Source organism: Pelodiscus sinensis, chromosome 1, assembly GCF_052426305.1.
Source record: "Pelodiscus sinensis isolate ZL-2025 chromosome 1, ASM5242630v1, whole genome shotgun sequence".
Lineage (NCBI taxonomy): Eukaryota > Metazoa > Chordata > Testudines > Trionychidae > Pelodiscus > Pelodiscus sinensis.
In genome coordinates this window covers 357,121,337-357,135,326 of record NC_143052.1, presented here as the reverse complement: position 1 = coordinate 357,135,326, position 13,990 = coordinate 357,121,337, and the positions used below count along the sequence as shown (strand labels likewise).

Sequence of the window (13,990 nt, the reverse complement as noted above, 5' to 3'; positions counted from 1 at the left end):
GGCGGAGTGCAGACACCTACCCCTGACCTTGCAACAGGTCCAGAGTAAGGTTAAGGAGCTCCACCAGGAATATGTCTAGGCCAGAGAGCGCAACTTGTACTCAGGGACAGATCCCCGCACCTGCCCCTATTACCAAGACAGACCCCCATCGCCGCCCGGCTGGAGGTCACGGTGGAGGAGAAGGAGGACTAGGGCCAGCTGGAGTAGGAGGCAGAGACCATGACCCTGTCCCCGGAGCCGGTGCCTGTGAGCTAGGACAGCTCTCAGGCCTCCTTGGAGAGTGGTCTCACTTTGTCACACACACAGGGCAGGGGGGGTGGGTGCACAGGGGGCGAGTGTCGCTCAGGCTGCTCAGGCTGTGGGCCATTCCCCCTCCTTCCCTGCCCTCCCCTCCCTCAAGCACCCCAAGAGCCACCCCCTATGGGGCCACCCCCCAGCAGCAATGCTGTGTGAGGGCAGGATGGCACAACCCCCTAGGGATGGGGCCTTGCCCCCAACCTCCCTTTTTCCACACACCCCCTGAGGGACTGCAGCCTGAGAGTACCTTACCTCCCCACACCAAACTGGTTGCCCACTGACCGGTAGCTGTTGGGGGTGGTGAAACTCCCAGTTGGTGATGGCGACCAGCTTCTCCAGATGGATGGTGGGCTGCAGGTGGGTGTTGCGTCTCTGGAGGGCAGGGGCGAGCCAGGAACACAGCTCCAAAAAGGTGGCCTTCTGCACGGGCAAGTTTTGGAGCTACTGCTGGTCGTCCCACCGCTCCACAACCAGATGGCCCCACCTCTCTGAACTGGTGCTCAGGCTCCAGAAACAACTATCCACAGTAGGGTGTGGTCACCAGAGAGTAGCTTCCTCACCCAGGGAGAGGGTCCTCAGAATGAACTCGGGGTCAAGCTTGTGCAGGACAAGGAAGGCAGCTGGCACAATGTGCTCCAAAAACTGCAGCATGGCTGTGTGGTGTCCAAAAAAACAGGATTACCACAGCAGGCACTGAGAGAGCTTTATTGAGCCTCGGAGAGGTGGGCAAGCATGCAGCAGAAGCAGAGAAATGGCTGTCCGGGCAGCGGGGAGGGGGAGGGAGAAGGAGGCTTTAAGTGAGTGTTTCTGCAAGGCTCCGGCACCAGCACTCGAAGCAACTGGTGACGGAAAGCCCTGGCTGAAGTGGTTCTGGGTGGCCTGTTATGCAAGAGACCATCCAATCAGTCTGGACCTTCTCTTTCGAAAAAGCCTGTCGATATGCTTTTGTGTGTGGATGCTCTCTTTCAGAAGAATTTTTTTGTAAGATCTCTTCTGAAAAAAGCTTCTTCCGAAAGAAGCCTGCAGTGTAGACATAGCTATATTTAGCTTGTGGTCCACTGTGATCCCTAGATCCTTTGCTGCAGGACTCCTTCCTTGACAGTCGCTTCCCATTCTGTGTGTGTGTGAAGAACTGTGGCAGAAGAGGTGGGGCAAGGGGCATGGACTCAGGGTCCAGGTACAAGGAATTGGGAAGGGGGCAACCCAATCATAGAATCATAGAGCTGGAAGAGACCTCAGAAGGTCATCAAGTCCAGCCCCCTGCTCTAGGCAGGACCAATCCCAACTAAATCAACCCAGCCAGGGCTTTGTCAAGCCGAGACTTAAACACCTCTAGGAATGGAGACTCTACTACTCCCTAGGTAACCCATTCCAGTGCTTCACCACTCTCCTAGTGAAATAGTTTTTTCCTACTATCCAACCTGGACCTCTCCCACCACAACTTGAGACCATTGCTCCTTGTTCTGCCATCTGTCACTACTGAGAACAGCCTCTCTCCATCCTCTTTGGAACCTCCCTTCAGGAAGTTGAAGGCTGCTATCAAATCCCCCCCTCACTCTTCTCTTCTGCAGACTAAACAGACCCAACTCCCTCAGCCGCTCCTCATAGGTCATATGCTCCACCCAATGAGTTCTACATGGACTGATTCCCAGATTTCTCATGCACTTAGTCAAAAAGTTAGAGCACCAGGGGAAAACGTTACATTCTTTTATGAGTAACGATCCATAGCAGCCTCTCCTGGATTTGTCTGGTCCTCACCCCATAGATGATGGGGTGTAGCATGGGGGGAACCAGGAGGTACACACTGGCAAAGATTATGTGGAACTGTGGGGGTACATTGTGGCCAACCCGGTGTGTGAGGAAGGAGAAAAGACCTGGAATGTAGAAGGTTAAGATGACACACAGGTGGGAGCTGCAGGTCCCAAAAGTCTTGAGCTGGGCATCTTTTGTGGGGAGTCTGAAGATGTCCCTGAGGATCTGGGTATAGGACACAGCAATGAAAAACACGTCCAGACCAGTGACAGAAAATGCCACAGAAAGGCTGTAATAACTACTGACACGGATGTCAGTGCAGGCCAGCTTCACCACGGCGAAGTGCTCACAGTATGAATGGCTGATGATGTTAGTTCTGCAATATGGCCACTGCCTCACCAGTAAGGGAAAGGGCAGCATGAGCATGACGCCACGCAGTGCAACAGCCAGGCCAATCGTGGCCACAACCGGGTTTGTCAGGATGGTGGAATGTCGCAGGGGATGGCAGATGGCCACGTAGCGATCCAACGCCATGGCCACGAAGATCCCAGACTCGATAGCTGAGAAGGAGTGAACGAAGTACATCTGGGTGAGGCAGGCACCAAAATCGATCTCCCTGGATTTGAACCAGAAAATGCTCAACATTTTAGGCAGGATGGATGTAGACAGGACCAGGTCACTGAAAGCCAGCATGCAGAGGAAATAGTACATGGGTCCATGGAGGCTCGGCTCTGTCTTCACAACGAACAGGATGGTGAAATTCCCCAAGAGGGCTATGATGTACATGACAGAGAATGGGATGGAGATCCAGCCATGCGAGGCCTCCAGGCCAGGAATGCCCAGCAGGATGAAGGTGGAGGGGTTGGTGATGTCGGTTGTGTTGAAATCTAACATGGAGTAGGAGAGACACTGTCCAACTCCGTGGCAGAACGATGATTCTATGATGTCTCCTGTAAGTTCCTCTGACTTTCTTTTTTTGCCAAGGGTCTAGAGCAATGGTCGCAGTGCAAATGCCTAGATGGAGAGACCATGTACATTTCAGACACTGGGAGCACTTGTGGAAGCTGTTCTGTTGGGTGAAGGAAATTGTTTGTTCTTCACAGCCTGAAAAATGGCATTTTCACTGTTGAGAGAAATGATTGCTGAGCATGTGACGCTACTAATGCCAATCCCTCCTATAATGGGGCTACATCTGAAAACTCTGAGGCTACGTCTAGGCTGGCATGATTTTCCGCAAATGCTTTTAACGGAAAAGTTTTCCGGAAAAGAGCGTCTAGTTAAAAGCATTTGCGGAAAAGAGCATCTAGATTGGCACGGAGCGTCCGTGGCCAATCTAGAGGCGCTTTTCCACAAAAGAACCCCGATCGCCATTTTCGCGATCGGGGCTTTTTTGCAGAAAACAAATCTGAGCTGTCTACACTGGCCCTTTTGTGCAAAAGCTTTGCGCAAAAGGGACTTTTGCCTTACTGGGAGCAGAATAGTATTTCCGCAAGAAGCACTGATTTCTTACAGTAGGAAGTCAGTGCTTTTGCGGAAATTCAAGCAGCCAGTGTAGACAGCTGGCAAGTTATTCCGGAAAAGCGGCTGATTTTCCGGAAAAACTGGCCAGTCTAGAGACAGCCTGAGAAGGTATCAGCGGGAAACATGAGTGTTGGTCCTGGCCATTCCTCAGTGGTTCTTCATGCAGTGAAAGCCAGGCCTAGGAGCCTGTTCTGCAGGGAATTCCCCATTCACCTGGAGCCTCAAGCTCTGAGAAGAAAACAAACAAACAAACATTTATCTGAACATAAATATCTCAAGTAGAACAAATCTCAGGGACAATGCCTCGAAATCACTGCTAGCAACTCCATGGGAGTACCTACTTACCACAGCAGTGGCCAAAACAAACATGGTATGAGAGCGAGCTGCCAGAAAAGGGCAGACTGTTATTTTAGGGAAGAGACAAATAAGGGAGCATATGACAGAAGAGAGGAAAATAAAGAATGGAACATATTAAAATTCCAATGGAAAACAAAGAAGAGAGCTCAAGAAGTAGTAGTTAGAGACACTTAGGGCTGCTCTACACCAGAGTGGAAGGCTGACCAAAGATACACTACTCCAGCTACATTAATTGCGTACCTGGAGTCAATGTATCTTAAATCACCATTCACACAGCGGGAGGTCAGTAGGAACAAGTGCTCCCATTGGCTTTCCTTTCTCCTTTTGAGGAACAGGAATTTTGGCACCAACTTTGGTGCCCTTTGAGATCGATTTAGCATGTCTTCACTAGATCTGCTAAATCGAACCCCAGAAGATTGATTATGGCAGCGTCAATCTTCCTTATAGTGTAGACACGGACTACGTGTTTCAACTTGTGTAATTCCCCAAAGCTGAGGAAAATGATTAGTACAACCGATGAGAAGGAAAAATATAGATGTAAAAAATGAGAATTAGATTTTGGCCTTTTTTAAAGAAGAATTTATTTGATAGTTAATAGTCCCACAGTGGGTGAAGGTGAACCACTTTGGTTAAAAACCCAGTTGAGTAGCAAATTGAAGGCATTAATTAGAGAGGAAGATTATATAAAATAATGAGAAAAAAAGGGAAAATAGATAGCAAGGAATACATTTAGAAAGTTGTAAATGTTAATAAGGAGCATTTAAGACATCAGGGAAAAAATGATTATTAAATATAGTTAGGCCAGTTCCTAGAGGGAGGAAAGAAACTCATTAATGTGGCAGAAAAAGTAGATGTGTTCAAGAAATAGTTTTGTTCTACAATTGGAAAGAAGCAGCGCAAGGTATTCTTATGACATGAATTGATGGAACACTTTCAAGTCCACTACTTGTCATGGAGGATATTAAACAAAATCTACAGTTGAATCCTTAGCCTATGTCTAGACTACAAGCCTTTTCGAAAGAGTCTTTTTCGAAAGAACCTTTCAAAAAAGCCTCTTTTGAAAGAGAGCGTCTAGACTGCAACCACTTCTTTCGAAAAAGCGAGCCAATTTTTTCGAAAGAGACCACCCAGGCGGTCTTGAGCTCTCTTTTGAAAAGCCCTGTTTGCATTCAAGAATGCCTTTTTTCGAAGGAGCACTTTCAAAAAAAGGCGTTCTTCCCCATAAAACGAAGTTTTCTGCGATCATAAAAAATGCCGTGTTCTTTTGATTTAATTTAGAAAAAAACACGGCAGCAGTCTAGACACAGGGGAAGTTTTTTCGAAAAAACACTGCAGTCTAGACACACTCTTAAAGTTACCAACCCCAGAGTTAAGAAGCGAGCAATGAACCTCATATTTCATTTAGATTTAGTAGAGCGCAATCAAGCAACAGCAGAGCACAGAAAAGGGGGATATTTTGCTACTGCCTTGCACTACTAGATCAAACACATTCCCTGTGGCAAGGACCCTGGGATGTTCCATGGCCATGCAGAGTGGAAAAGGTCACACACTTACGGTCTCTCCCATCACACCCACATTGCCCTGGGTTTGTGGAGCAGGGGAGCTCCTCAGCAGGAGAGGGTATCTGTGAATTCTGAGAGGGACGTGTCTTCCCTGGGAATCCCCCTCAGGCAGCCGCATCCCGTACCTCTCTCAGCCCAGCGTCTGCAGCAGCCTCCGACGCTGAGGTCCGACAAAGGGAAGCTTTGGGTGCACCAGTTATTAAATATCCTGGGCAATACTTGTGGGGTTCATTAAGCCTCAAGGGAAGAATTAGCATGTGGATGTGAAGAGGATGGAGACCAGCCTCTTGTGTTTGTAGGCTATTTATCCACCATTAGACACAAACAGTAATTAAGGGGCCTTCCCACAGGGAGATGGGACCTCTTGGTCTCCGGGCTGAGTCAGAGCAGAATTGGCTGCTCTGTGTATTAGTGTCTAGGTAATAACCATAGTTGATTAGTAAGAAAACTAGGGATAATGCTTCGGTGTCTCTTGGGTCTGATATTTGTAAATACCCCAGATGGCTAGGTAGATGGTAGACAGCCAGATCTGGAGAATCATTACTGAAAACTTGCTGCAGACACTCAGGGCTGCTGCTAAGGGATCAGAGATCAATAAATCCCATTATTATCTATCACCATACTGGGCAACATCTTTCCATGAAGGAACTTCAGAAGAGAGGTGACAAAAGAAAAACCCTGTAAACATGTCCCCATTATCCAGAGATGTAAACTCATAGACTCATAGGGTACGTCTAGACTACAGGGTTTTGTCGACAGAAGTTTTGTCGACAAAGCTTCTGTTGACAAAGAGCATCTAGAATACATCCAGTTCTGTCGACAAAGCAAGCCACTTTGTCGACATAACAGTGTGGACGCAAAGAACAGTGTAGATGCAATAATGCCTTCTATTGACAGAACTCTGTCGACAAAAGGCGTTATTCCTCGTAGAATGAGTTTTACATACGTTGACAAAACTGCTGAGTTTTGTCGACATTATGTCGACATAACTCAAAGGCAGTGTGGACACAGGTATAGTTTTGTTGACAAAAGTCCACTTTTGTCGACAAAGCCCTGTAGTCTAGACACACCCATAGACTTTAAGATCAGAAGGGATCATTATAGTCCTCTAGTCTGACCCCCTGCACAATACAGGCCACAGAATCTCACCCACCCTCTCCTAGAATAATCCTTTCACCTAGATCTCAGATACTGAAGCCCTCAAATGGTTTAAGGACCCCAAGACGCAGAGAATCATCCAGCAAGTAATCCGTGCCCCATGCTACAGGGGATGGCAAAAAACCTCTAGGGCCTCTACCAATCTATCTTGGAGGAAAATTCCTTCCCGACCCCAAACATGGCGATCAGCTGAAGCCTGAGCATGTGGGCAAGACTCACCAGCCAGACACTCAGGAAAAAGTTCTCTATAGTAACTCCTATCATCCCACCATTGGCCTATTTACCACTGATAGTGAAAGGTCAATTAGTCGCCAAGGGTATGTCTACACTACCCCGCTAGTTCGAACTAGCGGGGGTAATGTAGTCATCCGCACTTGCAAATGAAGCCCGGGATTTGAATTTCCCGGGCTTCATTTGCATGAAGCCGGCCGGCGCCATTTTTAAATGCCGGCTAGTTCGGACTCCGTACCACGCGGCTACTCGTGGCACGGACTAGCTAGTTCGGATTAGGCTTCCTAATCCGAACTAGCTGTACACCTCGTTCCATGAGGCATACAGCTAGTTTGGATTAGAAGCCTAATCCGAACTAGGTAGTCCGTGCCACGTGTAGCCGCGCGGCACGGAGTCCGAACTAGCCGCCATTTAAAAATTGCGCCGTCCGGCTTCATGCAAATGAAGCCTGGGAAATTCAAATCCCGGGCTTCATTTGCAAGTGCAGATGACTACATTACCCCCGCTAATTCGAACTAGGGGGGTAGTCTAGACATACCCCAAGATTAGGTTATCCCATGAAGGTCATCAAGTCCAGCTCCCTGCTGTAGGCAGGACCAATCCCAACTAAATCAACCCAGCCAGGGCTTTGTCAAGCCAAGACTTAAACACCGCTAGAGATGGAGGCATGGGGAGACATGAATTGGTCTGGGTCAGACATAGATTGAGTAGCAGGATGACAGACAGAACCCTGGGGTATGTCTACAGTACAAGGGTATTTCATAGAATCATGAACTCATAGAACACTAGCACTGGAAGGGACATTGAGAGGTCATCAAGTCCAGTCCCCTGTCCTCACGGTGGACCTAGTATCATCTAGACCATCCCTGACAGGTGTCTCTCCACCCTGCTCTTAAATATCTCCAGTGATGGAGATTCCACAACCTCCTTAGGCAATTTATTCCAGTGTTTCACCACCCTGACAGGCAGGAACGTTTTCCTAATGTCCAACCTAAACCTCCCTTCCTGCAGTTTAAGCCCTTTGCTTCTTACTTTGAAAGTTATTTCAGAATAATAACTCCCAAAATAACAATTTTGGGAATAGCACATCCACACTACCGGGAAGCCTCGCAATGAGTCTGAGGCAGGCTCCCCTAATGTGGGTGCTCTACCTCGATGTAGAGTCCCAGGGAGCACTGGGGAGTCATTCCTCTGACTAGCCCTGGGGGGAGCCATTTGAAATAACGGCAGTGGAGCATCCACATGGCCGCTCTTTCGAAATAAGGTATTCCATATGAAATGAGGCTTTATTATTCTGGAATAAGAAGCCTGTGACTTCGAAATAATTTTTGAAATACTGGGCTTGCTGTGCGGACACTCGCCTTGTTATTTTGAAATAACGCGGTAGTGTAGACGTGCCCCTGGAGTTCTGACTTTCTGGCTAGAGCCATAGTCTCTCCATCATGCCAAGAGGGAAAAGGACTCCTGCTCTGGCAGGGACTGTTCCTTGGGTAGGATGCAGAGGAAAGGCGGGGAGAGGGAGCCTTCACCATCCTGAGGGTTTCAGAACTAGCTGTAGTGTGGGAGCTCCCTGTTCCTGCGTGGGTGAACTCTGGGACTCCACGTCTGTTCCTGCTCGGAGATCTGCCCACCCAGCACAGTCCCTGGGAGTCTGGTTCATTTGATCCAAGTGGCATTTACTTGGAAGGATTTCCTAGCTTTGAATTCCCTCTATTTCTTTCAATCTACCCAGAGCAGAAATGTAGCCCCCCAGATCCTGAATGAGACAGATTATTTGGCCAGCAGACACCCTGCTGTGACCTCCAGCATCCCACAGGCCATAGGACCAGCCCTGGATTAATTAAAAGCATTTTCGGAAAAGAGCGTCTAAATTGGCACGGACGCTTTTCCACAAAAGCACTTTTTGCAGAAAAGCGTCCATGCCAATCTAGATGCGCTTTTGCGCAAAAAAGCCCCTGTGACGGGGCAAGCTGCCTCCTCCCCACCGACACCGGCCCGCCCCACACCGAAGCCGTGGTCGCCCTGACTCTCCTGGGAACCACCCGGAGAGCGGGGACGAACTGCGGTGCCTGCTCCGCCGCCGCGGCCCAGCTGACGAGCGGTGCGGCGGGGGTGTGGCTGGCGGAAGAGCGTGGATGCACAGAGGGGGAGGGGCCAATGGGCGCGGCGCCTGACGTCATCAGGGCCAGATGCCGGCGCGGTCTTTTTGAAAAGCCCCGTGGAGCTGGAGAGTGGGGGAGAGCAGAGGGGAGCGGAGAGGAGCGGAGAGTGAGAGGGAAAGGGAGAGGTAGAGAGAGCAAGAACGAGCAGAGGAGGGTGGAGAGAGCTTGGTACAGCACAGGAAGGGGGGGTGGAGGTAGCACGGACCTGTGGAGGCCACGGGGGTAGTGGATTGGGGGTAGGAAGAAGCCCAGGGCGGGTGAACCCGGCGAGCTGGTGTGCTTCGAGCAAGCGCCCCACCAGCGAGACAGGTCTCCGCTCACCTGTCCTTAGGGCCCTGGGTTGGGGTCCGGGAGAGAGGGTGAGCCTGGACCCCCCTACCCCGCCTCGGGGTGCTATCACCAAGGGGCTGACCGGAGAACCTGAGACAACAGGGAGAGAGACTGGACTCGCCTGTTACAGCCCCACTTGCCATTTTCGCGATCGGGGCTTTTTGGCGCAAAACAAATCTGAGCTGTCTTCACTGGCCCTTTTGCGCAAAAGTTTTGCGCAAAAGGGACTTTGGCCCGAACGGGAGCAGCATAGTATTTCTGCAAAAAGCACTGATTTCTTACAGTAGGAAGTCAGTGCTTTTGCGGAAATTCAAGCGGCCAGTGTAGACAGCTGGCAAGTTTTTCCGGAAAAGTGGCTAATTTTCTGGAAAAACTGGCCAGTCTCAACACAGCCAATTTGTTTACTGACCCACCATGGACTGGGGCCAGGCCTTGCAGACTGTGGAACTGAGTTTGGTTTGCTGCCGTGCCCTAAACTAGCTCCAGGGCCTTACTAACTGAGGGTATGTCTACACTACCCCGCTAGTTCGAACTAGGAGGGTAATGTAGGCATACCGCACTTGCAAATGAAGCCAGGGATTTGAATTTCCCGGGCTTCATTTGCATAAGCGGGGAGCCGCCATTTTTAAAATCCCACTGGTTCGAACCCCGTGCAGCGCGGCTACACGGGGCACAAACTAGGTAGTTCGAACTAGGCTTCCTAGTTCGAACTACCGTTACTCCTCATTTCACGAGGAGGAAGCCTAGTTCGAACTACCTAGTTCGTGCCCCGTGTAGCCGCGCTGCACGGGGTTCGAACGAGTGGGGTTTTAAAAATGGCGGCTCCCCGCTTATGCAAATTAAGCCCGGGAAATTCAAATCCCGGGCTTCATTTGCAAGTGCGGTATGCATACATTACCCTCCTAGTTCGAACTAGCGGGGTAGTGTAGACATACTCTCAGGGACTGTGTTTGCCTGGCTGCCCCACCCTGCACCAGGGTCCAGTGCCTTACTGCCTGGGGTACTGGGTTTGCATTGCTGCCTGCCCTGCCCTCAGGCCCCATGGTTTGAAAGGGGCTACTGGACCTTTACTTACAGGCCTGAGAACAGGTCAGGGGCCCAGGACTAAGCCAGCCAGCTTACACCATGACTTAAAAACAATGGGTCACCAAACAAAATGAATAGGTAGCAGGTTTAAAACAAACAAAAGGAAGTATTTTTTCATGTAGTGGAGAGTTAACCTGTGGAACTCCTTGCCAGAGCATGTTGTGAATCCCAGGGTTGTAACAGGGTTCAAAAAGAACTAGTTAAATTTATGGAGGATAGGCCCATCCATACTTGTTAGCCAGGATGAGTAGGAATGGTGACCCTCTGTTTGTCAGAGGCTGGAAATAGGAGACAGGAGGAGGGTCCTGTGATGATTCCTTGTGCTGTTCATTACCTCTGGGGCATCTGGCATCGTCTCCTTGTTAAGAGCTGAGCTCATTGAGTTCCTGGTGCAGCTTTATACTGATCGGCCAAGAAAGTCCCTCTCCTGCGCAAACAAACCTTCCCCTTTGTGTCAAGAGCCCCAGAGAAGTGCAGTTACTGGAAGTCTAGAGTCATAGTCAACAGTCCACGGCCTACCTTGAAGATGAGAAGCAAGGCCTGGAACTTGACTTGAGGACAGGTCTGGTGGGCTCACAGCAGCTGGTGTTAGCAGCTGGAATAGAAGCCACATGTGCAGCATTTCGCAAAGAACAACAGTTAAAAAAGAAAGGGAACTGAGTTTTCCAAAATGGATATCAGGACTCCTGGGTTTCATCACAAGCCAATCATTTTCTGTGGGTAGGTCGACACTACAGAGGAAGATTGAAGCGGCCACTGTATATTTCCAGGGTTCAAATTATTGGGTCTAGTTAAGAGAGCTATTTTGAACTGAAGGGACACACTGGTCCACGCTGGTAGTCTTGCTTCCACAAGGAGTGAGGGAAGACTAAGGCAGTGTTTTCCTTTCGACTTCTTGAATGGTAGACAGCGCCAAAAACTGAGTTAAATTACTGCGACTTCAGCTGTGCAAATAATGTAACTGTAGTTGTGTAGCTTAATTTGACTTGGTCCCGTAGGGTGTGTCTAGACTACATGGCTCCGTCGATGGAGCCATGTAAAGAAGTTTACTCGACATAGTCAATGAAGTGGGGATTTAAATAATCCCTGCTTCATTAAAAGAAAAATGGCCTCTGTGTTGTGCCGACAATCAGCTGATCCAGCACAGCGTGGTAGTCTAGATGCGGCGCGGTCAGCAAGGGAAGCCTTTGTCGACCGCTCCAGCAAATCTTGTTTCACGAGGCATACCGGAGTGGTCGACAAAGGTTTCCGTTGTCGACCATGCCATGTCTAGACTGCCGCACTGTGCCAGTTCAGCTGATTGTCGGCACAGCATGGTAGCCATTTTTATTTTAATGAAGCGGGGAGTATTTAAATCCCCGCTTCATTGACTATGTCAAGTAAAGTACTTTACATGGCTCCGTTGATGGAGCCATGTAGTCTAGACACATCCATAGTGTAGACGTACCCTTTGAGCTTGGCCAAGTCATGTTTCCCCAGGCCTCAGACTATTTGTACACTGAGGATATGCCCAAAGTAACTTTCCTTCATAGTGTGATGACAGTTACTGCTCATCTATGAAACCTTGGAGACAGCTCCATGTGCCTGAACAAAGGGTTAATATCTCCCCTTAGACATCTGCCTCCATCTACTCTGGGCACTTGCAGGTTATCAGACATTATACAAACCTGGGCATTATTCCTAGTTTTCTTCCTAATCCATTACAATAGTTAAATACACACAAATACACAGAGCATCCAATTCCTCCCTGACTCAGCCCAGAGCCCAGGAATTCCCCTCTCCCTGTGGGAAGGGCTCTTAATTGCTGTTTATTCCTAAAGCTGGATTAATAGCCCAGAAGTCCAAATAGCCCAGATGTCCTGCCTAGTTACATCCAGACGCTACTTCTTCCCTCGAGGCTGAGACAACCCCACTGGGACTGCGAGAGTTGTATTATAAACCATGCATGGTCCTCAGTTGGCTCTCAGCGTGGGACGCTGCTGCGGACGCTGGGCGGAGAGAGGTGCGGGACGCAGCTGCCTGAGGGGGATCCCAGGGAAGACACGTCCCTCTCAGCACTGACAGGTACCAGCTCTGGCTGAGGGGCTCCCTTGCCCCACAGACCCAGTGCAACATGGGTATTGTAGGATAGTCAGTCCGGGGTCCTTTCTGCTCTGCACGGCCATTAAACATCCCAGAGCCCTTGTCATGGGGATGAGTTTCCTCGACTCTCACAAAGGAAAAGGCCACTTTTCCCACACAACTAAGAACTTTTCTCTCAGATTTAACCTACAGCTGCTGAGATTCAGTTTGGCCGCAGCGCCTCTTGTCCTGCACTCTGAGGCCAGAGAGGGACATTTTTCTCCATCTGTTTTGGTCACCCTCTGCTGGACTCTCCCCAATATGTCCACATCCTTGCTGTAGTGGGGGCCCCAGAACTGGTTACAATACTCCAGGGCTGTGTCTAGACTGGCCAGTTTTCTGGAAAATCAGCCATTTTTCTGGAAAAACTTGCCAGGTGTCTGCACTGGCCGCTTGAATTTCCACAAAAGCACTGACGATCTCATGTAAGATTGTCAGTGTTCTTGCAGAAATACTATGCTGCTCCCGTTCGGGCAAAAGGGCCAGCGTAGACAGCTCAGATTTGTTTTCTGCAAAAAAAGCCTCGATTGCGAAAATGGCGACCAGGGCTTTTTTGCGGAAAAGCGCGTCTAGATTGTCAGGGACGCTTTTCCACAAAAAGTGCTTTTGCGGAAAAGCGTCCGTGCCAATCTAGACGCTCTGTTCCGAAAATGCTTTTAACGGAAAACTTTTCCATTAAAAGCATTTCCGGAAAATCATGCCAGTCTAGACGTAGCGCAGATGTGGCCTCACCAGAGCTGAATAAAGGGGAATAATCACTTCTCTAGATCTACTGGCAGTTCTCCTCCTAATGCAGCCTAATATGCCATTAGCCTTCTTGGCTACAAGGGCACACTGCTAACTCAGATCCAGCTTTTCATCCACTGTAACCCCCAGGTCCTTTTCTGCAGAACTGCTACTTAGCCAGTCCGTTCCTAGCCTGTACCAATGCTTGGGATTCTTCCATCTCAAGGGCAGGTCTCTACACTTGTCCTTGTTGAACCTCATCAGATTTATTTTGGCCCAATCCTGGACTCTATATCTGCTCTCCAGGGTTACTCTGGACCCTATATCTGCTCTCCGGGGTATCTACCACTCCCCCAAGCTTAGTGTCATCTGCAAACTTGCCGAGGGTGCAATTCATCCACTCATCAAGATCATTAATAAACATGTTGACGTAAATTCCTAGGCTCTGTGTTCCCTCCCTTGGATCTTTAGCTTTGGACTTGGGGTCATTTCCAGATTCTCTATAATCTGCCCATAAAGCGGTGACCCAAACCGGACACAGCACTCCAGCAGAGATCTGACCAGCACCGAGTAGAGGAATGCCAGCACCCTCTGTGACTTATGTGTTTGCTTCTGAGAATGTACCCCCAATGGGATATTCAAATATGTGCTCTCATTACAGCAGGAGGTTTCAAACTGAGAGTCGGA

General features: G+C 49.4%; 1 protein-coding gene across 1 annotated transcript; it reads right to left on the bottom strand.

The window, feature by feature from the left end:
- Window positions 1-1,995: 1,995 nt before the first annotated feature.
- LOC102457426 (olfactory receptor 52L1-like) lies at window positions 1,996-2,943 on the bottom strand. Its single transcript, XM_006116200.3, has one exon. It carries the CDS (start codon window positions 2,941-2,943, stop codon window positions 1,996-1,998), a length of 948 nt encoding a protein of 315 aa, XP_006116262.3.
- Window positions 2,944-13,990: the final 11,047 nt, after the last annotated feature.

Coding starts and splice junctions, on each gene's coding strand:
- LOC102457426 (XM_006116200.3), bottom strand. CDS start 2,943: ATGTTAGATTTCAACACAACCGACATCACCAACCCCTCCACCTTCATC.